Source organism: Acanthochromis polyacanthus, chromosome 5 (genome assembly GCF_021347895.1).
Source record: "Acanthochromis polyacanthus isolate Apoly-LR-REF ecotype Palm Island chromosome 5, KAUST_Apoly_ChrSc, whole genome shotgun sequence".
Lineage (NCBI taxonomy): Eukaryota > Metazoa > Chordata > Actinopteri > Pomacentridae > Acanthochromis > Acanthochromis polyacanthus.
This window is the reverse complement of record NC_067117.1, coordinates 2699862-2725929: the sequence shown is the minus strand read 5'-3', so window position 1 is coordinate 2725929 and position 26068 is coordinate 2699862. Positions and strand designations below refer to the sequence as shown.

At 39.6% G+C, this 26068-nt stretch overlaps 5 protein-coding genes across 20 annotated transcripts in view; all 5 read left to right on the top strand.

Annotated features, from left to right (window-relative positions):
- Positions 1-13424, top strand: part of LOC127533979 (nuclear factor 7, brain-like) — a 54545-nt gene extending 41121 nt beyond the window's left edge. For all 3 annotated transcript variants that reach the window (XM_051948123.1, XM_051948122.1, XM_051948121.1), the window contains exon 2: positions 12004-13424. In XM_051948123.1, coding sequence (XP_051804083.1) covers positions 12021-13409 — 1389 coding nt within the window. In that variant the 5' untranslated portion in view covers positions 12004-12020 and the 3' untranslated portion in view covers positions 13410-13424. The remainder of the gene's footprint in view (positions 1-12003) is intronic.
- LOC127533977 (nuclear factor 7, brain-like) overlaps positions 1-19390 on the top strand; it is a 192361-nt gene extending 172971 nt beyond the window's left edge. For 4 of the 6 annotated variants that reach the window (XR_007941883.1, XR_007941877.1, XR_007941880.1 and 1 more), the window contains one exon: positions 19259-19390. The gene's annotated coding sequence lies outside the window, so the exon portion shown is untranslated. Of the gene's footprint in view, positions 1-14402; positions 14553-19258 lie in introns of those variants that run through there. The other 2 variants (XR_007941882.1, XR_007941879.1) reach the window with 2 other exon arrangements.
- LOC127533981 (nuclear factor 7, brain-like) overlaps positions 1-25482 on the top strand; it is a 59524-nt gene extending 34042 nt beyond the window's left edge. For 2 of the 3 annotated variants that reach the window (XM_051948126.1, XM_051948125.1), the window contains exon 2: positions 24077-25482. In XM_051948126.1, the coding sequence (XP_051804086.1) occupies positions 24094-25482 (1389 nt within the window). In that variant the 5' untranslated portion in view covers positions 24077-24093. Of the gene's footprint in view, positions 1-23828; positions 23988-24076 lie in introns of those variants that run through there. The other variant, XM_051948127.1, reaches the window with a different exon arrangement.
- LOC127533983 (nuclear factor 7, brain-like) overlaps positions 1-26068 on the top strand; it is a 187299-nt gene that overhangs the window by 161059 nt on the left and 172 nt on the right. For 5 of the 7 annotated variants that reach the window (XR_007941888.1, XR_007941889.1, XR_007941886.1 and 2 more), the window contains exon 3: positions 19259-19390. The exons of 1 other annotated variant lie outside the window; for it this stretch is intronic. The gene's annotated coding sequence lies outside the window, so the exon portion shown is untranslated. Of the gene's footprint in view, positions 1-14420; positions 14553-19258; positions 19391-26068 lie in introns of those variants that run through there. One more of the 7 variants, XR_007941890.1, reaches the window with a different exon arrangement.
- LOC127533980 (nuclear factor 7, brain-like) lies at positions 17515-25549 on the top strand. Its single transcript, XM_051948124.1, has 2 exons — positions 17515-18878; positions 25453-25549. Exons 1-2 carry the CDS (start codon positions 17520-17522, stop codon positions 25480-25482), a joined length of 1389 nt encoding a protein of 462 aa, XP_051804084.1. The 5' UTR covers positions 17515-17519; the 3' UTR covers positions 25483-25549.

The following is a 26068-nucleotide window of genomic DNA, read 5'->3' as shown; positions in this document are numbered from 1 at the left end:
CATTTCTGTAACATAACAAACTCAAAACAACATGAATACAAGTACAGATAAATATTAGGTAAGTATGTGACAGAAGTATTAGAATTTTTTTTGTTACCATAGGCAACAGATACATTGCAACAACTATTACATACCAACAATGGTAAGAAATGTAATACCAACAATGGTAAAGAAGAACTGTCTCAGTAAGGGTGATGGACAAAATACCAGCAATGGTAATGAACAATATACCAACAAAGGTAAGGAAACAAGCACACAATAACACAAGTACAACAAAATACTGATATCAATTTAAGAACCACTTTCTTTTTACTGTGACCAGACCATGTTTTTATATCATAATTTGAATCTGTGAATATTATGGCATTGCTTGTGCTGGGTTTTCAAATTGTTCCAAAGTTGCACTCCACATACAGACACACAAAAACGTTTACGATTATTTTTGGCACGAGGCTGTTTAAATTTTCCATAACCTCTCAAATTATAAGCATTTACTCTTTGAATAAACAATTGTTGTAAGTTATATGGCAACGATTTATTAAATGCTTTATAGAGAACTATGACGGTGCTATATTTAACTAGATCGGTAAATTTAAGCAACCTTGAATTGATAAACAGATTATGAGTGTGTTCACGAAATCCCACCTTATGAATGATCCGCACGGCTCGTTTCTGTAATTTAACTAGTGGATCAATTGTGCACTGGTAAGTGTTTCCCCATATTTCAACACAATACATGAAGTATGGGAGTACCATCGTGCAGTACAAAGAGCGGAGAGCATTCTCATCAAGGTAAAACTTCACTCTGTTTATAATTGAAATGCTTTTGGAAATTTTTGTTTTTATGTGTCTGATGTGAGCTTTCCATGATATATTGCTATCAATCATAACTCCTAGAAATGCATTCTCATTTACAGTATTGATTTGGACACCATCAATAATTAGATCTAATTCTAAATGACTATTAGAACTGCCAAACATCATTATTTTGGTTTTATTTAAATTTAAAGATAGTTTATTTTGTCAAGTGGGGCCTAGTTATTTGAGATCCCAGGAGCAGCCACTACCTAAATAAAAGCTTTAAGCAGACCAATGAAAAGTTAAAATGGGAAACATTATGTTCACCATATGATTATGCTTGCTAAAATATATACTCAAAATTGTTGATTGATGATTCAGATGATTTATTATGTTTAGACTAAGAAGAATGACTATAAGAAGTGATTCAGTGTAACTAAATGAGTTTTGAATTGAAGTAATCTGTGCTGTTCTGAGCTGTATGCAGGCAGGAAAGAGAAAAGCAGAAGTTGGGGACTGCTTCTGTGTGCCTGCGGAACCCAGGCCTATGACCAAATATGGTTATAGGAAGCGCATGAAGAATGACTTCACCTTTCTCAATGAATATGCCTTGAATGTGCCTTGACCAGGCCTTGACAATGTGTGTAGTTGTTGTGAGCCTGATAGTTAGGCAACTGAGCGTACAGATAATGTGTGTGTATTAGAGGATGAGACTATAAAAGAGAGAGTCAGAGGCACTGAATTCGGAGTTCTCCCCCGGAGGGGGGTGATGCTGCTCGCCGGAGCTGCCGGAGAGCATCGCCAAAGTTCTGAAGAGTCGACACCGGACCTTTTGCCCAAGAGACGTGGAGACAACGCAGGATTTAGGCTGCAGAGTTCTTTGAGGACGTCGTTGGAAGCAAAATTGTTCTAACTTTGTTCAAAAGAAGAAGACCACACTCTGCTGAAAGGAGTGTCCTGAGAGGTCTGCAGTTTTCCAAAGGGATGAAGAGAAGACAGCACCTACGACATCCAGAGAGGCACAGGAGGCAGCAGCAGAGTGCTGCTCCCCTCCAGGGGCTGGAGGACCCAGTGACCCACCGCAGCCTGGTGAGACGGGGGCTTTCCACCACCACCACCCAACTGAGAAGACAGCTGAGACGCCCGCACTTGTGTTCCAGCTGCTACTACAGATAACTGCCAGACCAACGATTGGCTTTCGGGACCTTTGCACTCCCCCTGCTCAGGAAAGAACACCCTCCGCCCACAAAGAAGACTTCGTACCGAGTCTGCTGGTCTACGGAGGAGTTCAACTAGACGCAGGTCAAGACTGGGTGAAACAGCGGTGGCCACGCTGTCCACTCTCTCTCCTAAATTTACTAATTAGAGAAGATTCTTAGGTACTCTCAGCTTAGTTTAGTTTAGTTAGAAATAATCAGAAATAATTAAATTGTTTAATCATGAATTAATGCTGTGCCCCTGCTAATAATTGCTTAATAAAACACTATATTGCATTTAAAGAGAAGTCTAATGAGATTATTATGATTCACCTATTCTGGATAGTGGTAAAAAGTTAAGCTGATTGTGTGCATTATATCTAATGGTTCTTAAAGGTTACTTTAATCCAACTAGTTACTTTAAACATTACCCCTGAGGTTAGTTTTCCAAACCTCTAAAACAAACCTCGGAATATCACCAAGTGCAACAGTTATAAGAGGAAAGCTGTCGTTAACAAACGTGATCGATAAATCAATTCTACTACTTAGGAGGGCTGCTTAGTAAGAGATTATTTATTGAAATAAGAGGGGTAAGACGTTTGGAAGAAGACAGTTAGGACCTAGGCGAGTATTCCTCGACACCAGCTTAATTATTCTACTGAATCCTGTTAGGTAAATTCTAATAGGCAGATAGAATCTGACCCTTTAAACAGAGAGCTGGTCCTGAATTAACCTGAGGAAAGGGTTAAGGAAGGCTATACTGAGTGACAATTTACATCCAACCAATTTTTTACTCTGTTCATTTCCTCATTTAGTGTCTTTACAAGGTCATCATAGTTGTCGCTACTGCAGAATATTGTTGTATCATCTGCAAAGAGAATGAGTTTCAAGGACTCAGACACATCAAAAATATCATTTATATAAATATTAAACAATGTTGGCCCCAAAACAGACCCCTGGGGGACACCACAAGCAATATCAAGTTGTTCAGATGTATACTGCCCCATTTCCACATACTGCTTTCTATTCGTTAAATAACTTTTTAACCAGTCACCAGAAACTCCACGGATTCCATGACGGTCAAGTTTATCGAGCAAAATTGAATGATTAATTGTATCAAATGCTTTTTTAAGATCAATAAAGACACCGGCTACAAATTGTTTCTCATTTAGATTCGTAGTAATTCCTTCAATTGCATCAAGTATTGCCATTGAGGTAGTTCGTTGTTTATGAAAACCATATTGTCCTTCATTTATTATGTGATATTTATCAAGAAAACTTTCAAGACAGGAGTTAAAAAGTTTTTCTAAAATTTTTGAAAATTGAGGCAAAAGAGAGATTGGCCTGTAATTTGTAAAATAATGTTTGTTACCATTTTTGAACAGAGGTAATACCTTTGCTACTTTCATTTTATCAGGAAAGCAACCGGACTGGAATGAGAGATTGCAGATGTAAGTTAGTGGTTTAGCAATATCCAAAATAACTTTTTTGACCAATGTCATATCAATATCATGACAGTCATTGGATGACTTACTTTTAAATTTGAGAACAACATTTACCACTTCCTGCTCAGTTATGGCTGAGAGGAAAAGTGATGATCGATTGCGATTTATGCTTGTATCAGCTACACGATTTGGAATTTCAGCAGCTAACTGAGGACCAATGTTTACAAAATAATTGTTAAAACTATTCACTATCTCATTTATATTATGATGTTCATTATTTATGTCAATAAAATATTCTGGATACATTGATTTTGAGCATCCATTTTCAATCAAGCTATTTAATGTATCCCAAGTTCTTTTAATATTGTTTTTGTTTTCATATAACAATTTTCTATAATATAACTTTTTGCTAGTTCTTATAATATCGGTTAGTTTATTTTTATATCTTTTATACCTTATTTCTGCTTCTACAGTTTTTGACTTGATAAACAACTTGTAAAGATTTTTTTTTTCTTGCAAGCATTAATTATTTCTTTTGTGAGCCATGGGCTTTTATAGCACTTGCTCTTCATAAGGTGTTCTTTTACAGGGCAATGTTTGTCATACAATGACATGAATGTCTCAAAATATTTTATATGATTTATCGACGTCCACACAGGACTCCAATCCTGGAGAGACAGACTAATATTCAGGGCGTTAATTGATTCCTCAGTTTTTTTCTGTTTGTAAAACATTTTTGTGGAATTTCCTATCTTTTTAAGTTCACAGTCAAATAAAGTAAAAACAGGTAGATGGTCAGAAATATCAGATATAAGCAGTCCATTGATAGATTTCCCAAAACATTAGTAAAGATGTTGTCAATATTTGTAGCACTATGAGATGTTATTCTGCTTGGTCTAGTTATCATTGGATACAGGGATAACTATACATAGTATCAGCAAAGTCGTAAAATGATTTAAGTTTATCAGGATTCAACGGATCAATGTTAAAGTCACCACAAATAAATGATAGCTTTTGATTTAAAGTAGAAAACATTTTTTCCATACATTTGTTAAACATTTCTACATTTGACCCATGTGTCCGATAAACACAGCTCACAATAACATTACTCATTTGTTCAAAAAAGATTTCAGCTGTTAGACATTCCATTATCCCATCAATTGCAGTAGTCATGTTTGGAACAATATTAAATTTGAGTGATTTGTGAATATATAAAGCAACTCCACCAGAGTTTTTGTTGATTCTATTATTATATATTAGCTCATATCCATCCAAACAAAAATTTATACCTCTCTCAATATCAAACCATGTTTCTGAGATGGCAATAACACTGAAGGGATGAGTAAAGGATTGCAAGTAATCGTTGATTGAATCAAAATGTTTATACATACTTTGACTGTTTAAATGTATTAGAGACAGTTTGCCATCAGATTTAATCAGGCTTTCAAACTGTTCATGTGTAAAATAATTACAGTCATTCATAGCTGAAGATAGAAAGTCATCTGGATCCATTTCTGTGATAAGGTCACGTGTTGTGCTGATATGTTTCCAGTTGTACTTGTTTATAATGAAGGATTCTTTGTAAAATGTCCACGTCCTTCTTTTGAGCAGTGTGTGTTTGTGTTGTGTTATGCATGTTTGTGTAAAGAGTCACGTGTTACCTTTATGTCAGTTGAATTTGTCCAAGTCCTGCATGCTTTTCACAACAATCACTTTTGCATCCTCCGGAGCTCCGTTAAGTTTTATGAAGATCTTGCAGTTGGATACCCATGTGTGTTGAATCTTGCCTTGTTTTTTAGTTGTCTTGCCTTTCTTGCAATGTCCGTGTTGCGTCTTGTCAAGTGCTCATTTATGAACACATCCGTTCCTTTCAATTTGCGACTTTGTTTCAGAAGAGCCACTTTTTTCTTACGGTTGACAAACCTCATGATGACAGCTGGTGGTCTCAAGCTCCTGGTCGGCAAAGGGTGACAGGCTTCGATCTGCTCCAGGTCCATCTCTATCCCCCTGCTCTGGAGGTAGGACACGACCTGCTTCTCCACCGAGTCCGTCTCCAGCTGACTGGGCTCTCCATCGTTTTCCGCGTCTGCCACCGCACGCGCATACGACCGCGGCTTGATCTTAATGCCGGTGATCACCACATCGTTCATACGGGTATACTGCTCCAACTCGTCCACTCGCCTCTCCAACTCCACAATGCGTTGTTCTTTCTCCGCGTTTAGATGGCGAAGTTGTTTTACCTCCTCAAGTAGTCCAAGAAGCTGCCCCTGCTGTTCTCTGACAGCAGTTACATCTCCGCACAGTGAGCTGAGCGAGGTTTTAATTTCATCGACCTCATCCAATACTTTTTTCGGTGGCATTCTGGTGATTTACCAGCCGATGCGTCCAGGTCAACAAACAAAACAGACTCTGTGAGCGTAGTGCTAACGCTAGCTTCACAACGCTAGCTTGATGTGCCAGCATGATCGCTTCAAAAGCTCAAACTACAGCTTTTCTGCTACCGACAAGAGGGGACACTCAGAATTTAAGAAGCCAACAAGGCCATCGGCTGCAAAAGTTTATCGAATAGTCCATTAAACTCCACTTTGACCAAAAAAAAGTCAAGCAGTAGTCACAGCAAGGCAGCCTGAGTGTTGCAGGAAGGTCCTGCAACATAGCTTTTCTGTGTTTTGTAAAATTGTAGACAATAACCAGTAAAATCACAGAAAAGGTATTAAATAACAGGTTGACTGCTAAAAACAAAGACAAATCAATACTGTAAACGATAAAATCTGTTTATTTTCACAGTTAATTATTTGGTCTTTAACAATATGTGACTGTAAAATTACAACACTTTCTTTCCTGTAGTTAAATCAGTTAAATATCAGAAGTCAGATTGTTTTTCTGCAGTTAGAGATCAACAGGATCAATACATTCACAGTGTTTCTTTGTTTGAGCTTTTCTGTTGGTTGTTTTTTCTGAATTGTGTTTTTGGCTTTTTACATTTATTGTAAGAAACTGGTGAGAATCTGAACAACTAAAGAAAGAAAGAAATATTTTTACCTTCATTCTGTTCTATGTTGGAACAGCATGAATAGATTTTCAGATTCATGTGGAACTTTTCCAGATTTAGTTAATTTTTGATAAAATAACCAAGAAATTGTACTTTAATTTGTATGAAGTTTCCAATCAGGAAAAGTGATTCATGTTTGATTACATTAATGACAAATTCTTCATGTTTACAGTGCCTTGTGAAAGTATTCGGCCCCCTTGAACTTTTCAACCTTTCGCCACATTTCAGGCTTCAAACATAAAGATATAAAATTTTAATTTTTTGTCAAGAATCAACAACAAGTGGGACACAATCGTGAAGTGGAATGAAATTTATTGGATATTTTGAACTTTTTTAACAAATAAAAAACTGAAAAGTGGGGCGTGCAATATTATTCGGGCCCTTTACTTTCAGTGCAGCAAACTCACTCCAGAAGTTCAGTGAGGATCTCTGAATGATCCGATGTTGTCCTAAATGACTGATGATGATAAATAGAATCCACCTGTGTGTAATCAAGTCTCCGTATAAATGCACCTGCTCTGTGATAGTCTCAGGGTTCTGTTTAAAGTGCAGAGAGCATCATGAAGACCAAGGAACACACCAGGCAGGTCCGAGATACTGTTGTGGAGAAGTTTAAAGTCGGATTTGGATACAAAAAGATTTCCCAAGCTTTAAACATCTCAAGGAGCATTGTGCAAGCAATCATATTGAAATGGAAGGAGTATCAGACCACTGCAAATCTACCAAGACCCGGCCGTCCCTCTAAACTTTCACCTGGAACAAGGAGAAGACTGATCAGAGATGCAGCCAAGAGGCCCATGATCACTCTGGATGAACTGCAGAGATCTACAGCTGAGGTGGGAGAGTCTGTCCATAGGACAACAATCAGTCGTACACTGCACAAATCTGGCCTTTATGGAAGAGTGGCAAGAAGAAAGCCATTTCTCAAAGATATCCATAAAAAGTCTGGTTTGAAGTTTGACACAAGCCACCTGGGAGACACACCAAACATGTGGAAGAAGGTGCTCTGGTCAGATGAAACCAAAATCCAACTTTTTGGCCACAATGCAAAACGATATGTTTGGCGTAAAAGCAACACAGCTCATCACCCTGAACACACCATCCCCACTGTCAAACATGGTGGTGGCAGCCTCATGGTTTGGGCCTGCTTTTCTTCAGCAGGGACAGGGAAGATGGTTAAAATGGATGGGAAGATGAATGGAGCCAAATACAGGACCATTCTGGAAGAAAACCTGTTGGAGTCTGCAAAAGACCTGAGACTGGGACAGAGATTTATCTTCCAACAGGACAATGATCCAAAACATAAAGCCAAATCTACAATGGAATGGTTCACAAATAAACGTATCCAGGTGTTAGAATGGCCAAGTCAAAGTCCAGACCTGAATCCAATCCAGAATCTGTGGGCAGAGCTGAAGACTGCTGTTCACAAACGCTCTCCATCCAACCTCACTGAGCTCCAGCTGTTTTGGAAGGAAGAATGGGCAAGAATTTCAGTCTCGATGTGCAAAACTGATAGAGACATACCCCAAGCGACTTGCAGCTGTAATTGCAGCAAAAGGTGGCGCTACAAAGTATTAATGCAAGGGGGCCGAATAATATTGCACGCCCCACTTTTAAGGTTTTTATTTGTTAAAAAAGTTTAAAATATCCAATAAATTTCGTTCCACATCACGATTGTGTCCCACTTGTTGGTTGACATCACGATTGTGTCCCACTTGTTGTTGATTCTTGACAAAAAATTAAAATTTCATATCTTTATGTTTGAAGCCTGAAATGTGGCGAAAGGTTGAAAAGTTCAAGGGGGGTGAATACTTTCACAAGGCACTGTATATTTTCTGTGATTGGAACAGTTATCTGCTATCTGCAGTCAGCTGAAAACTGTGAAGATGTGTTTTATTGTTTTACAGCAACAGGTTGAACTCCACGTGAAACACAGCTGTGACCTGACCAAGCTCCACCTCAAATATCCCACATACCAGAGACAATCCAGGTGACAGTTTGTTCCTGTTTAGGTGTGGACAAGGAGAGACGCAGCAACAGACAGACGGTAAGATTTGCTTTCACCTCACAGATAATTGGAACAGTTACAGCAGGACTGAAGTATTGCAGGACAGAAACTCTTCACCTGAATGAAAAACATTCAGAGAAACTTTGTGATGCATGAAGGGAACTGACTTCCTGTTTTCATGTGTCATCATCTCCAGTCATCTACTGCTGTCACAAACTTTATTCAAACCTTCCTTGGTCATTGTCTCCTCTGATATGTGTGATTGCTGTCAGCGGTGAGACATTGCAGAAGATTTTAGATTCAATAGAAGGAAATCATTGCTGCCATTGACCTTTGAGCCAATCCTGCCAGTCGCAGCACGTTGTATAACCAAAGCAAATGTGGTAACTAAGTATATTTACTCAAATTCACAAAGATTTGAGCTGCTTCAACAGATTTTCTTACTTTACAAATGTTGGTTTACAAAAATAACTATCTTCAAACATTTACTCCACAGTTGTGAATTGTTTGTCCTTTATGTTCTCCAGAGTTCATCCAGTCGTTCTCATCATTGGTTCATATCAACACTTTAATCTGGGCTTTAGTTAAAATTTAACTTGTGGACTTTCTTCAAGTTTTTTTATGGTCTGTAATTCGTGAATCATAATTTATCTGCCAACAGCAGCACTCATGTTTCTTCCAGTAAGAACATGTTCTAGTTTTATGGATTTATGGACTTCTGGACTCAGTTTGTCCAGCAGTGATTGTTGGACTGAACCTCCTTTATTACTGGGAGACAATCACCACCAACAAGGTTCAAGGTGACTTTATTTATACTGGTCGGTAGATTTGTTTTGCAGGAAAAATGATTGTATTTGGTCTTCCATCACAATACACATGTTGAACCTGACAGTCGGGGAGTTGATCAAGTGACAAGACCAAAAAAAGACACAAAAATGTGCTCAGTGTTTCACCATTCATCAACATAACAGCAAGGATAAGTAAAAAGATAGGATAAAATAAATGAGATCAAGATCAATGAAAAAACACATTAAAAAGCCTTAGCCATCTCTGGGATATGAACATGAAATTTAAAAGTCACAACAATAAATAGAGCTACGAAATAGGATGAATAAGTAAAATAAAGTGTGATGTCACTACTTCTTATTGAGCTCAGTGACGGCAACAGGAACAAAGCTGTTTTTATAATGTTTTCTTCTGAACCTTGAGACTAAAAACCTCCATCTCGAGGAAAGAAGCTGAAGTTCACCCTGTAGAGGATGAGAGTCGTTATTAAGAACTGATAAATCCATCCTCTGTTCCTGTTTAGAGGAACATGGAGGCTGGACAACACTGTGACTCTCCAATCAGGTGACTGGACCATCTCTGTTTGGTTCAGTGAGTTTTTCTCAGAGGTCTGATTGAACCATGCCACCAAGCAGAAAGATAAAACAGACTCAATGAAAGAACGATAAAACAGATTCAAGATCATTCAGCCAGTGTGGAAATATACAAGTTTTATGAGGAAGTGAAGTTCAATGTTTCACTAATTATGGTTCCAAGGTATTTATATGATTGTTCTGTTTTCTGACCTTTAGTTAAAGTGACTCTGTGCCTGTCTTGTTGTTTTCTAAAGTCAATAACCACATCTTTAGTTTTAGTGACGTTCAGTTGGAGGTAGGATTCCTCACACCACTATAAAGAGTCACCAACAACTGGACCATGACTGGTTTCACCCTCTTTAAATGAGCTGATAGTAACAGTCATCTGTACTTAATGATGGCCTGTTTTCATATCAGCTCAGACACGTTTGTAGAGCAGGGGTGTCAAACATTTGGCCCGCAGGCAAAAACCCTCCAGAGGGTCCAAACCAGCCCAAGGGACGATGATGTAATGTGTAAAACTTCCAGAGAAGACATGAACTGCAGATTGTAAATTAGTAAAACCATGAATTTAAAATTATTTCCAGACCATGACAAGTTGTTTTGATCATAAAGTAAAATACTAGATTGCTCATTGTTCTTTTGTTGTTTTGCTTCTCATTTTGTGATATTTTGTCTTGTTTTTGTTGTTTTTTATCTTTTTTGTCTGACTTATTGTTTGGATAATGTTTTTTGTCGTTTTGTGTTTCATTTTGTGTCCATTGTGTTTTTTTATCATCATGTGTTTTGCTTTGTTCATTGTTTTGTGTATTATTTTTGTTTTGTTTCACACAGTCATTTTTTTGTGTTATTTTTGTCATTTATCCATTTTTTTTGCCACTTTGTAACACTTGTTGAATTTTTTATCTCTTGTTTGTTTTGATTGGTGTCGTTTGTGTCATTTTGTTGTCATTTTTCTTATTTTTGTCGTTTTGTGTCCCTTTTTGGTGTATTGCTTTTGTCGTTTTGTTATACAGTGTTGTTGTTTTTTGTTGTGCTTTTGTCGTTTAGCCATTTTTGTCAATTTGTAGCTTTTTGTCAATTTTTTCCTCTTGTTTCATGTCGTTTGTCTCATTTGTTGACATTTTCTTGCTTGCTTTTGTCATTTTGTGTATTATTTTTGTCAGATCAGATTTTGTGCTATTTTTGTTGTTTTTTATCTTTTTTGTTTAACTTTTGACATTTGTCTCATGTTTTGTCATTTTGTGCTTCCTCTTTGTCGTGTTTTTTGTCTCATTTGTGTCCATTTCTTGTCGCTTTGTAACTTTGTCAATTTATTTTTCTCTTTTGTTTATTTTCATGTCATTTGTCTCATTTTTGTTGTTTTGTGCCTATTTTTTGTTAAATTTTGTCTTTTGTTGTTTTTTGTCTTTTCTTCTGATTTTTTGTCATTTTGACCAGAAAGTAAAATATTCATTTAGTTCCAGATACCTGTGACTAAATGTTTTGTGTCTTTGTAGACAAAATGTTCTCTGGAAATTGTAATGTGTAAAAGATTAAATGATTGAACTTTTGTGAAGAAATTTCAGGTTATTCATAATGTTTTCGAAAAGGATAATTCCTTAAATGTGAACATTTTCAAAACGTGCTTATTTACACTGAAACAAAGGGCAGTTTTGGAGTTGTGGTTATTTATCGGTACGAAGGGGGCTTTCTGAAATCCCTGATCAATGTTAAAGTGCTGAGTGTCCTTCAGTTCCTGTTCCAGGTCTCAAATGTCCTTGGTCCTTATCCTCTCTGGTTTGAAAACAGTCTTATATATGGGCTAGTTAGTGGAATATAGAGAACTTTAAAACCGTCACTCAGCCAAAAAAGCAAAACATAAGAATGAATAAAAACAATTGAAACACATAAAAACAACCACAGGATTCCAAACTCTCACTCACTGCAGGTTGCTGTGTGTGCATGAACCCTCCAGAGAATCTGGACAAACACATTAAATCCAGCTGCTGACAGATGTGGGTCCACAGACTCTGTTCAAGCAGGAAAACCTTCTCAAGACGCTGAACTGTCAGATCTCTGTTCTTTATGTTGTTTATGACTGAAGTGAAATCTGAATGTTTTGACCTCGACTCACTGGACTCTGTGTCTGCTGTGTTTTCAGATTCACTCACACAATAAATGGCTTCCAGATCAGAGGAGGATTTCTGCTGTCCGGTCTGTCATGACGTCTTCACAGATCCTGTTCTTCTGTCATGTAGCCACAGCTTCTGTAGAGACTGTCTGAAGACCTGGTGGAGACAGAAACCAACACATGACTGTCCAGTTTGTAAGAGAAGATCTTCAAGAGAAGATCCACCTTCTAACCTGGTTTTAAAGAATCTGTGTGAGTCCTTCCAGCAGCAGAGATCTCAGAGATCTTCAGAGTCTCTCTGCAGTTTACACTCTGAGAAACTCAAACTCTTCTGTCTGGATCATCAGCAGCCAGTGTGTGTCGTCTGCAGAGATTCAAAAAAACACTCCAACCACAGATTCAGACCCATCGATGAAGCTGTACAAGAACATAGAGAGGAACTTCAGGAAACTCTGGAGCCCTTAAAGGAGAAGCTGAAGGATTCTGAACAAGTTAAAGTGAAGTTTGATCAAACAGCAGAACACATTAAGGTCCAGGCCCGACACACAGAGAGGCAGATTAAGGAGCAGTTTGAGAAGCTTCACCAGTTTCTGATAAAGGAAGAGGAGGCCAGGATGGCTGCACTGAGGGAGGAAGAGGAGCAGAAGACTGGGATGATGAAGGAGAAGATGGAGGCTCTGAGCAGAGAGATAGCAGATCTTTCAGACACAGTCAGAGCCACAGAGGAGCAGCTGAGAGCTGAAGACGTCTCATTCCTGCTAAACTACAAGGCTGCAGTGGAAAGAGTCCAGCGCTGCCTCCTGCTGGAGGATCCACAGCTGCTCTCAGGAGCTCTCATAGACCAGGCCAAACATGTGGGCAACCTGAGCTTCAACATCTGGAACAACATGAAGGACATGGTCTCCTACACTCCTCTCATTCTGGACCCAAACACTGCACATCCAAAACTTAACCTGTCTGAAGATCTGACCAGTGTGAGATTTAGAGATAAACAGCAGCTTCCTGATAATCCAGAGAGGTTTGATACCTTCGCCTTTGTTCTGAGCTCTGAAGGCTTCAACTCAGGAACTCACAGCTGGAATTTTGAGGTTGGAGACAGTGATATCTGGATACTGGGTGTGTTAGAAGAGTCTGTCCAGAGGAAGGGAGAGATACTGTCTGGATTTTGGGGAATATTGTTCTCTTATGATAAATACTGTTCATGGTCATTAGCTGCCCCCATTGATCTCTCAGTGCAGAAGAAGCTCCAGAGGATCAGAGTGAATCTGGACTGTAACAGAGGAAAGCTGTCCTTCTCTGATCTTGATACTAAAACACTCATACACACCTTCAATCACACTTTCACTCAGAGGATGTTTCCGTACATTCGCATTCGGGGTGACAAAGCAAAGATTTTACCAGAGAAGGTCTCAGTGACAGTGGAACAGATCAGTTAGAGATCAACAGGATCAATAGATTCAGAACGTCTCTTTGTTGTTGTTTGTTCTGTTGGTTGGTGGAAATCTGGACTTTAAAATGGGAGTCTGGCTTTTAAGGGGAACATTTAGATTTAAAAATGGACCTCTGGGTTTCTTTAATGTATAGTTTCTTTACATTTTAACACAACAAGATGACAAATGTAATAATGTAAACAACAAAGATCAGTATTTCTATGAATGTAACTTGTCTGAAAATAGACAATTCTTGACTGCATTTAAATCACCAATATTTTCTTCTATTATTTAAAAATGGTTTCTGAAATACTGAAGAATATCAAATGATTTTAACTGGTTTCAACAGTTTCTCTGTTTTGTTAAATTCCAGATAATAACTAGTGAAATCACAGAAAAGGTATTAAATTACATGTTGACAGTTAAAAACAAAACAAAGACCAGTCAATACTAAAAATCTCTGTATTTTCACTGATAATTTGTTCTTTAACAATGTCCATCCATCCTCTATACACCGCTTTATCCTCATTATGTTCACGGGGGGGTGCTGGAGTCTATCCCAGCTGACTCGGGCGAAGGTAGGGGACACCCTGGACAGGTCTCTTTAACAATGTGTGACTGTAAAATTACAATATAGATTTTTTTTTACTGTAGTTAAATCAGTTAAATATCAGAAGTCAGATTGTTTTTCTGCAGTTAGAGATCAACAGGATCAATACATGTAAAATATTTATGAGATTTTCTGCTGGTTGTTTTTTCTGATTTGTGTTTTTGGTTTTTTACATTTATTGGAAGAAAATGGTGAGAACAAGAAAAGAAAGAAAGAAATATTTTTATTTTTTTACAACCAAGAAACTGTACTTTAAAATTATCACTAAAAGTGATTCATGTTTATTACATTCCACAAGTTTTTCACATTTTAATTCAGTTTTATTGAAAATATTGTTACAGTTGAAGTGTTTTGGGTCTTCAGGTGGACATCTGGGTTTTAAGGTGGAGGTCTGGGTTTGTGTTCAGGTTTTCTGTAACGCTGCAGATTAAAGAGCTGAATCTGTCTCTGATGATGTTTCTCATGTAACCTGCTCTTTCCATGGACTTGTGGATAACTGTGTGTGTCAGATAATAAAAGTGATGAAGGAAAAGACTTCAGATGAGCTGTCGTCATGTCTTCTCCTGAGTTTCACATCTGATTTCATCAACATGGACTGAGAGCTGCCTGACTGCAGGAGTTCAGCCAGAAAATCACAAATAATCCAACACTTAGAAACAAAGTCATTTGAGTCATATTTGATTATTATATTAATGTTCAAACTTACCTGTTTAGTGTAATGATTATTCTATTCTATTCTATTCTATCATATTATATTGTATTGTTACAGTAAATTATATTATATCGTGATTTTCCATATATTACATTATATTTTATAACTTAAAAGGTAAATTTTGACTCATGACTGTAAACATCAAATAAATCTGTGTAAATCATGTTTACTTCACACATTTCTGCACTGATGAACTGATATAGCTGCTGGTCTGTAAAAGACACCACAGAATATTATAATTATGTTTAGAGTTCTGTTTGGTTAACACTGACTTCTAACAGGAATATTGGTGTACAGGTTTTACTTGTCATGTTTTTAACTGCCTGTACATGTGTGCAGACAGGCTGAATATTCTGCTTCCTGAGGGACAGGTAACATCACTGCAGACCCACCACACCCTGGACACAACCTGCTCCAAGTCCTCTGGTAGGAACTACACAGCACTGAAGTCCAAAACAGACACAGACCACAACAGTTTCTTCACACAGGATGAACATTTCAATCAGTCTAACTAGCAGAACAAGTCTTTATGAATCCCAACCCTGAACCACTTTACATCCTGTAAATCACTGAACTGTTTAGATTTCATCCCTCATCTCTGCTCCACTGAACTATTGTCCACCAGAAAAATGTTGATTCTTTCCAGTGGGTATCACCTCCAAAATGACCACACTGGCATCGTTTCTTTGCACATGTATTTCTGTTAATCAGTGGAGTGTTTGGTGACTCATCGGACATTTTTGCTTTTATCGATTACTGGGGGAGAAGAAGACACAAGTGTATTGGTTTGGGTCATGACTCTGATTTAGACCAGAGAACTTTAACCTCCAGTTCCAAACTTCTTTCTTTCATTATTGTGTGTAGTTGTGATTTACTCTATGATCTGATGCTGTGCTGCTGTCTCTCTCATGCTGCTGTTATGGTAATTCTCTCTGTAAAATATTCAGATTTCAGATTTCTTTGTCCCGGAGTAACCAAGCTGTTTTTTGGTAAAATAAACTGAGAAGACTTTATATCCCATTGAATGTAACTGTGCATGTACTGAGTTATAACTGTGTTCAATATCGTGTCTGCTTAATCTGTTAGTGTATGGGTCACATTTTTGCCATCTTGCTGTGTAGATATATGTATTTATGGAATAGAGATTTTTAGTGTAAGCTGCTGCTCTGTCAGAATATTTCAGGTGACAGCACAGTAAGCTTATAAATACCTATTTATATCATACAAAAACAGACGAGATCCTCTATTTTCAGAAAACATTTACACACATACACACTCATACTACATCTGGGGACCTGCTTATAACCTCACATACACGAGCCTTGAACCCCAGTTGGAAGGTATTTTATGAGTTGTTTACACACATGCCAGACAACGAAACACACACACACACACACACACACACACACACACACACACACACACACACACACACACACACACGTGTTTGTACTTCTATCTTAGTGAGGACATCCATACCCTAACCTTAACTATCACAACTGATTGCCTAACCCTAATCCTTACCCTAACCCTAACCAAACCTCAATTCATACCTGTTCTCTAAAAACAAGTCTTCACCCTCAAACATGGCTGTTTCAAAGTGAGGACCGGCCAAAATGTCCTCACTTCGTAAAAATGTCCTCACTTTGATAGTTAAATTCAGAAAATGGTTCTCACCATGTAGCAAGTACAAGAACACACACACACACACACACACACACACACACACACACACACACAGAGAGAGAGAGAAGGTAACCAGGTTGAAGGAAGTTATTAACACACATACACACTTTCGGTTTAAGAAATTACCACCTTGGGACCCGCTTATTCACCTATTGACCTGAATAGTTTAGGTACCAGGACTGTAAACTTAAATTTGCTAATTCATTTCAGTTGCTCTGCCAATTCAACAGGAGCCTTGATTTAACGGAGAGATTTAGGTTTCCCAGTGAGGAAAGGAAAGTAAGACTAAAATATTTTTTATGAAAGTGTGGAGGAGAATAATAGGTGAGTTACAGGTTTATAGTGTATCTAATAAAACACGGATAGTTAAAGGGTTGAGTGTGGTGCTGATTTGTATAATCTATTATTACTAAAAAAATAATCATATCACCTATATGTTCCTTCTCAACTTCCTTCTCTTCCTTTGAACACACAGTGAGGCTGTTGAGACTTGCAAGGGAATAGCATTTCAAAATACAACCAGAGGAAACAGAAAACGAAGCTAGAAAGTACAAATTAATAAACACAAGACATGAACATGAAATTACAGAAAATATGGGGAAATAAACACACAAGAATATAGTTTAACAAAACACAACAAACATGAAAAGACAAAATTTGCATCAGGCTTCTGCTTTCAGACAAATGAACACAAAACCAGCACCAGTTTTCATCACCGACCGACTCAGCGAGTTTGACAACATGAAACACTTCAGCTGCCGTTTCTTACTGATGCATGATTCAGTTCTCTGGAATGAAACACACCCCAGAGTTACAGTTGAAGCAAGAGAAGAGGCGTGACAAAGCTCTGCCCCTCACCTGGCTCACCTCACACAAACCAGGAAACAGTTTGTGATTTTTTCTCAGTAAAGAGACACTCAGACGATCAGACGGAGCTTCAGTGTCCTCAGACCGAGTCCAGCCACAACACTGCTGCTTCCAGCTGCTGACACTCCAAACACTGAAGGTGAGTCTGAGCAGAAACACCACTCAGAGTCAAAGGAGCTTTCAGAGAACGCAGTGACTCACTGGACTCTATCTGCTGTGTTTTCAGCTTCACTCACAATAAATGGCTTCCAGATCAGAGGAGGATCTCTGCTGTCCGGTCTGTCAGGACGTCTTCACAGATCCTGTTCTTCTGTCATGTAGCCACAGCTTCTGTAGAGACTGTCTGAAGACCTGGTGGAGACAGAAACCAACACACGACTGTCCAGCTTGTAGGAAAAGATCATCAAAAGAAGAACCACCTTGTAACCTGGCTTTAAAGAATCTGTGTGAGTCCTTCCAGCAGCAGAGATCTCAGAGATCTTCAGAGTCTTTCTGCAGTTTACACTCTGAGAAACTCAAACTCTTCTGTCTGGATCATCAGCAGCCAGTGTGTGTCGTCTGCAGAGATTCTAAAAAACACTCCAACCACAGATTCAGACCCACTGATGAAGCTGCACAAGAACACAGGGAAGTATTTCAGGAAACTCTGCAGCCCTTAAAGGAGAAGCTGAAGGTTTCTGAACAAGTTAAAGTGGAGTTTGATAAAACAGCAGAACACATTAAGGTCCAGGCCCGACACACAGAGAGGCAGATTAAGGAGCAGTTTGAGAAGCTTCACCAGTTTCTGATAAAGGAAGAGGAGGCCAGGATGGCTGCACTGAGGGAGGAAGAGGAGCAGAAGACTGGGATGATGAAGGAGAAGATGGAGGCTCTGAGCAGAGAGATAGCAGATCTTTCAGACACAGTCAGAGCCACAGAGGAGCAGCTGAGAGCTGAAGACGTCTCATTCCTGCTAAACTACAAGGCTGCAGTGGAAAGAGTCCAGCGCTGCCTCCTGCTGGAGGATCCACAGCTGCTCTCAGGAGCTCTCATAGACCAGGCCAAACATGTGGGCAACCTGAGCTTCAACATCTGGAACAACATGAAGGACATGGTCTCCTACACTCCTCTCATTCTGGACCCAAACACTGCACATCCAAGACTCATCCTGTCTGAAGATCTGACCAGTGTGATACGTGGACATAAACAGCAGCTTCCTGATAATCCAGAGAGGTTTGATTATCATATCTCTGTTCTGAGCTCTGAAGGCTTCAACTCAGGAACTCACAGCTGGAATGTGGAGGTTGGAGACAGTAAACGCTGGACACTGGGTGTGATGGAAGAGTCTGTCCAGAGGAAGGGAGAGATACAGTCTGGATTTTGGGGAATATGGTTCTTTAGAGATAAATACTCAGCATGGCATCCACCAGCTCCTGTCACTGTTCTCTCAGTGCAGAAGAAGCTCCAGAGGATCAGAGTGAATCTGGACTGTAACAGAGGAAAGCTGTCCTTCTCTGATCTTGATACTAAAACACTCATACACACCTTCAATCACACTTTCTCTCAGAGGATGTTTCCGTACATTGCCACTGATGATAAAGTTCAGATTTTACCAGAGAAGGTCTCAGTGACAGTGGAACAGATCAGTTAGAGATCAACAGGATCAATAGTAGGCTGTATTGGCTGAACGAGATTGTGTTGGTTTGTTCCACTCAAGTGGATGTACATGAACTCTGCTTTATGAGATATATCTATTGCTAATTCGTACTCCAAAAAAGTTTCTACTCACCGTTTCCAGTCATTTTTTAAAAATTACCGTTTTTGTGTCGGTCTTTTTTTTTTTTACTGTGGCGTCTTGAAATTTACACGAGCGGACTAGGATTTGCAGTGCGTGCAGCGGTTTTTGGTCACGTGGAATACGTGACCAATATATTGTTACAGTGTTTTGTGTTTTAAGGTGGACGTCTGGGTTTTAAGGGGGACGGCTGGGTTTGTGTTCAGGTTTTCTGTAACGCTGCAGATTGAAGAGCTGAATCTGTCTCTGATGATGTTTCTCATGTAACCTGCTCTTTCCATGGACTTGTGGATAACTGTGTGTGTCAGATAATAAAAGTGATGAAGGAAAAGACTTCAGATGAGCTGTCGTCATGTCTTCTCCTTAGTTTCACATCTGATTTCATCAACATGGACTGAGAGCTGCCTGACTGCAGGAGTTCAACCAGAAAATCACAAATAATCCAACACTTAGAAACAAAGTCATTTGAAAAAAGATTTCATTGTGTCACAGTGAACAGAGGCTAGATTCCTCCAGGCAGACAGAAGGTTACATTAGCAAAAACCCATAATTGGTAACACCAAAGCAGGAATAAACTGGAAGTCTCATACAGTATCACAAATCAGAATCTATCAATATACCCATGTATGGGAACACCAAGGCAGGAAGAAAACAAAAAAATACAACTCGACTTAATATAGACCTATGTATATTAACAGTAAGACTGGAAATAGAAATACGGATTTTAGGAGAATCCTAACAATGAGCAGACCTACATATGGAAAACCGCAGCAGGAGTATTCTAAATCAACAGAACTAACAGACAAGTTATGACATTAACTACCGACAATGACAGAGGAATATGCAAGAGCCACAATTTTAGTCATAAGTCTGGTATTGGTCAAGAAGGAAGACTTTGCTGGCGTAGATGAAACCAAAGGAGGCTGGTGCACAGGTAGGTGGATGTGGAAAGCCAGCGGTGGTGTGGTGGGACTCCAGCAGCTGGAAGCCAGCAGCTCCTTGGCATCAACGATGACTTTGCAAACCAAAGTTAGTGGCTGAGCAACAGAGGTGGTGAGCAGGTGACGGACGTCGAAGGCGTAGGAATGGAGGAACCAAATCTGACGATACCGAACCAGAAGCATCCGGGGGGGAGAGAAGACCACACGAGGCACAGAAGGGAGTTTTCAGGGAGAGTGAACCAGGAATCCAGGGAAATACAAGCAGGCAGGAGTAGGTTAGAGAACTACCATGGTCCGGCTCTAAATGATGAGTGGCGTCAGCTCGTGATGGTGAAATCGAAGCTTCATGAAGCAATGAACCACTTTGACACATCTGCTTCAAGAATGACACATTGCTTTGAAGCATTTGACACAACCAGAAGAGTGACATCTGCTGGTCCTGTGTCAGAACTGCATCCAAGTGGAAAAAAATGAAAAAGCCTCAGGACTGCTTGTCTCACACTGCTTTGTACTTGCAATAAATGTTTTAAAACGTCATATATGTATGTTTGTGTGCATATATGTGAAGTGTGTTTCGATGAATGAATGTGTGTTGTGTATGAGTGAATCTATGTGTATGTATCTGTGTGTTATTTAATGTATTTAATGCAACTCGATATATCTAAACTAAAGTTGAACTAAATGTATACTCTTCCTAACTTCTCTCAAAATGACAAATGGCAAATGCACTAGCGTGATCTCCTCCTCTCAAAAACCTACAGTTTGAGGAGTGAATCAGACCCCTATGCCTTTTAAGACCTGGACAGATTGAAATGTCCCACCCCTTCAAAGTTCACCCAAAGCACCGCGACATGATGTGACGTAACGAGACCTCGTTCTCGGTAGTCACATGATTGTGGGTGTGCTGAAGCAGGGATCGAAACCCCGTCTCGGAACACTTTCGCTTCAAAAGCTCGGCACTGTGTCGAGCAAACTGACTCGAGCGTAACATCACTAGCGTCAGCTTGTATGGAGGAGTTGAACTGGTTGATTAACCACTCCCACCTGCTTGTCAGAGCTCACACTGATTGAGGATGTGAATCACCTGCTGCCAGCCTCTGTGGCCAAGCACACCTAATTAGAGGAAGAAAACCAAAAGACACAGAGGAGGGAGAGAGAACTGTGACTACCTGGTACCCACGGGTGTGACACATTGTTACATTAATGTTTAAACTTACCTGTTTAGTTTAATAATTACATTATTACAGTACATCATATATTTCATGATATTTTATAACTTAAAAGGTAAGTTTTGACTCATGGCCGTAAACATCAAATTAATCTTTGTAAACCATATTTATTCACACATTCCTGTACTGATGAACTGATATAGCCGCTAGACTGTCAAAGCCACCGAAGAATATTGTAATTACAGGTTTTAGTGTTATGGGGAGGTCAGAGAACCCAGACACAGACACAGAAATGGGGAGACAGGAGGAATATTGGGAAGGGCTTTATTAAAACACAACAAGAGTTACAACACAAAAAGAGAAACTGAATAAAGTGGGAAAACCAAAACCGAACTCACTACAAAACCTCTCAGCCGACAAAAGAGTAAAAACCTACAAACTGACCAAGAATTAACTTAACTACCAGCAGGGGTACTCACAGGGATCAGGAACTGATATGAAGGAGGAAGACAGGGGCAGATGGAGACGAGACAGGAACAACAGGCTGAAGACTAAATGGGGCTGGTGAGAATCCAGAGGAAAGAACAGAGTTCATGTGTGGATCATTGCAGGGAATCCAGAAGGGAGCAACTGTGGGGATCAGAATCTGGAGGAAAGCAGGGATGTGACCATCTATGGTCCGGCGGGGAGTGAGTGACTGAACTTTGCCTAAACAGCTGGAGGTGAGGTAGTGGCAGGTGTCCTGAGTGAGCTGATTACTGCAACTGACCCTCATTGCAATAATCAGCAGGTAGCAGAGTGCAGGCAGGTGAAACATGGAGAGAGAGACAGAAGGGAGAGATGACAGACGGAGGGAGCCAAAGAGACAGACAGGTCAAAACGGAAAAACAGCTGAGGAACCATGGGAGAAAGAAAAAAAAAAGAGGAAGAACGGCAGGGTCTGGAGCAGGGATCATAACATTTAGTTGTCATGTTTTTAACTGCCTGTACATGTGTGCAGACAGGCTGAATATTCTACTTCCTGAGGGACAGGTAACATCACTGCAGACCCACCACACCCTGGACACAACCTGCTCCAAGTCCTCTGGTAGGAACTACACAGCACTGAAGTCCAAAACAGACACAGACCACAACAGTTTCTTCACACAGGATGAACATTTACATCAGTCTAACGAGCAGAACAAGTCTTTATGAATCCCAACCCTGAACCACTTTATATCCTGTAAATCACTGAACTGTTTAGATTTCATCCATCATCTCTGCTCCACTGAACTATTGTCCACCAGAAAAATGTTGATTCTTTCCAGTGGGCATCACCTCCAAAATCACTCTGATTCAGACCAGAGAACTTTAACCTCCAGTTCCAAACTTCTTTCTTTCATTATTGTGTGTAGTTGTGATTTACTCTATGATCTGATGCTGCTGTCTCTCTAATGCTGCTGTTTTGTGATTCATCTGTGTAAAATGTTCAGATTATTTATTGTTTGTGCCATAGAAACCAAGTTGTTTTTGGTAGAATAAAAGGAGACGAGTTGATATCCCATTGAGTATCATTGTGCATGTGCTGATTTGTAACTATGTTCAAGATCACGTCTGCTTAATCTGCTAGTTTATGGGTCACATTTTTTCCACCTCGTTGTGATTTTATCCTATAGAAATAGTGATTTATAGAGTAAGCTGCTGCTGTGTCAGAATATTTTAGCTGACAGTACAGTAACCTTATAAATGCTTATTTATGTCATGCAAATCCACATGAGATCCTCATTTTTGTTGGAACACATTTACACACATACACGCTCATCCACCATCTGGGGACCCACTTATAATCTTACATTCACGACCCTCGGACCCCAGCTGGAAGGTATTTTATGAGCTGTTACCCATCATCCAGATGAACTTTAAACAATCACACACACAAGGTCCTCTTTTTGAAGGAAGGTATTTACACTCATTGACATTATAAGTTCAGGAATCTACCATCTGGGGACCCGCTTAGACACCTGTTTACGTAAATCTTGTAGGTGACACAACAGCAAATTTACAAATACTTTTTTCATTCCAGTTGCTCCCTCAATTCAACAGGAGCCTTGATTTAATGGAGAGATTTAGGTTTTCCAGTGAGGACAGGAAAGTGAGACTAATTTATATTCAGAAAGTCAAGAGGAGAAGAGTCAGTGAGTGACAGGTGTAAAATCTATAGAATAATACATGGAAAGTTGAATAAGTGAATGAGGTGCTGGTTTGTGTAAGCTATTATTACTGAATAATGTTTGATCATTTTACCTATAGGTTCCTTCATAAATCGCTTCTCTTCCTTTAGACACACAGTGAGGCTGTTGAGACTCACAAGGAAAGACCACTTCAATATAATACAAGAAGGAACAGAAAATGAAGCAAGAAAGTGCAAATAAATGAACTGAAGGAGACACAAACAGGAAAACACAGAAAAACATGGCAAAGGAAAACACACAGGACAAGAATCTAACAGAACAAAACAAACATTAAAGGACAAGATGTGGCACAAGTCTTCATCACCGACCGACTCAACTAGTTTGACAACTTGAACAACATCAGCTGATGTTCCCTGTTGATACATGATTCAGTTCTCTGGAATGAAACACACCCCTGACTTACAGGTGAAGAAAGAGAAGAGGTGTGACAAAGCTCCACCCCTCACCTGGCTCACCTCAGACAAACCAGGAAACAGTTTGTGATTTTTTCTCAGTAAAGAGACACTCAGACGATCAGACGGAGCTTCAGCGTCCTCAGACTGAGTCCAGCTACAACACTGCTGCTTCCAGCTGCTGACACTCCAAACACTGAAGGTGAGTCTGAGCAGAAACACCACTCAGAGTCAAAGGAGCTTTCAGAGAACGCAGTGACTCACTGGACTCTGTGTCTGCTGTGTTTTCAGATTCACTCACACAATAAATGGCTTCCAGATCAGAGGAGGATTTCTGCTGTCCGGTCTGTCAGGACGTCTTCACAGATCCTGTTGTTCTGTCATGTAGCCACAGCTTCTGTAGAGACTGTCTGAAGACCTGGTGGAGACAGAAACCAACACACGACTGTCCAGTTTGTCAGAGAAGATCTTCAAAAACAGATCCACCTTCTAACCTGGTTTTAAAGAATCTGTGTGAGTCCTTCCAGCAGCAGAGATCTCAGAGATCTTCAGAGTCTTTCTGCAGTTTACACTCTGAGAAACTCAAACTCTTCTGTCTGGATCATCAGCAGCCAGTGTGTGTTGTCTGCAGTCATTCAGAAAATCACTCCAACCACAGATTCAGACCCATTGATGAAGCTGCAATACAACAAAAGAAGAAACTTCAGGAAACTCTGGAGCCCTTAAAGGAGAAGCTGAAGGTTTCTGAACAAGTTAAAGTGAAGTTTGATCAAACAGCAGAACACATTAAGGTCCAGGCCCGACACACAGAGAGGCAGATTAAGGAGCAGTTTGAAAAGCTTCACCAGTTTCTGATAAAGGAAGAGGAGGCCAGGATGGCTGCACTGAGGGAGGAAGAGGAGCAGAAGACTGGGATGATGAAGGAGAAGATGGAGGCTCTGAGCAGAGAGATAGCAGATCTTTCAGACACAGTCAGAGCCACAGAGGAGCAGCTGAGAGCTGAAGACGTCTCATTCCTGCTAAACTACAAGGCTGCAGTGGAAAGAGTCCAGCGCTGCCTCCTGCTGGAGGATCCACAGCTGCTCTCAGGAGCTCTCATAGACCAGGCCAAACATGTGGGCAACCTGAGCTTCAACATCTGGAACAACATGAAGGACATGGTCTCCTACACTCCTCTCATTCTGGACCCAAACACTGCATATCCAGAACTCATCCTGTCTGAAGATCTAACCAGTGTGAGACGAGGATGGAAACAGCAGCTTCCTGATAATCCAGAGAGGTTTGATGGTTACTTATTTGTTCTGAGCTCTGAAGGCTTCAACTCAGGAACTCACAGCTGGAATGTTGAGGTTGGAGACAGTAAATACTGGTCACTGGGTGTGATAGAAGAGTCTGTCCAGAGGAAGGGAAAGATACAGTTTGGACGTTGGGGAATAGGGTTCTATAAAGGTAAATACTATTCACGTTCACCACCATCTCCCTCCACTTTTCTCTCAGTGCAGAAGAAGCTCCAGAGGATCAGAGTGAATCTGGACTGTAACAGAGGAAAGCTGTCCTTCTCTGATCCTGATACTAAAACACTCATACACACCTTCAATCACACTTTCACTCAGAGGATGTTTCTGTTCATTATTCCTGTTGGTACAGTTCAGATTTTACCAGAGAAGGTCTCAGTGACAGTGGAACAGATCAGTTAGAGATCAACAGGATCAATAGATGCAGAACGTCTCTTTGTTGTTGTTTGTTTGTTGGTTGTGGACGTCTCGGTTTTAAGGTAGACTTCTGAGTTTTAAGGTGGACGTTTGGGATTTAAGTTGAACATTTTGGTTTTTCTAATGCATAATTTACATTTTAACACAATTAACCCAGATAACAAACATAAATAATGTAAACAACAAAGATCTGTGTTTCTATAAATGTAATGTGTCTGAAAATAGTCTATTTTTCTCTGCATTTTCACAGAAAAGGTATTAAATTACATGTTGACTGTGAAAAACAAAAACAAAACAAAGACAAGCCAATACTGTAAATAATAGTGTCTTTGTTGTAACTGATAATTATTTGTTCTTTACAAAGCGACTGTAGAATTACAACATATTTTTAACTGTCGATAAATCAGTTAAATATCAGAAGTCAGATTGTTTATCTGCAGTTAGAGATCAACAGGATCAATAGATTACAAATGTTTGTTTTCGTTTTTTCTGTCGGATGTTTTTTTCTTAATTGTGTTTTTGGCTTTTTACATTTATTGTAAGAAAATGGTGAGAATCAGAACAGTGTGGA

Coding starts and splice junctions, on each gene's coding strand:
- LOC127533980 (XM_051948124.1), top strand. CDS start 17,520: ATGGCTTCCAGATCAGAGGAGGATCTCTGCTGTCCGGTCTGTCAGGAC. Junction 18,879..25,452: donor TTCAGATTTTACCAGAGAAG/GTCTCAGTGACA, acceptor TTACCAGAGAAG/GTCTCAGTGACAGTGGAACA.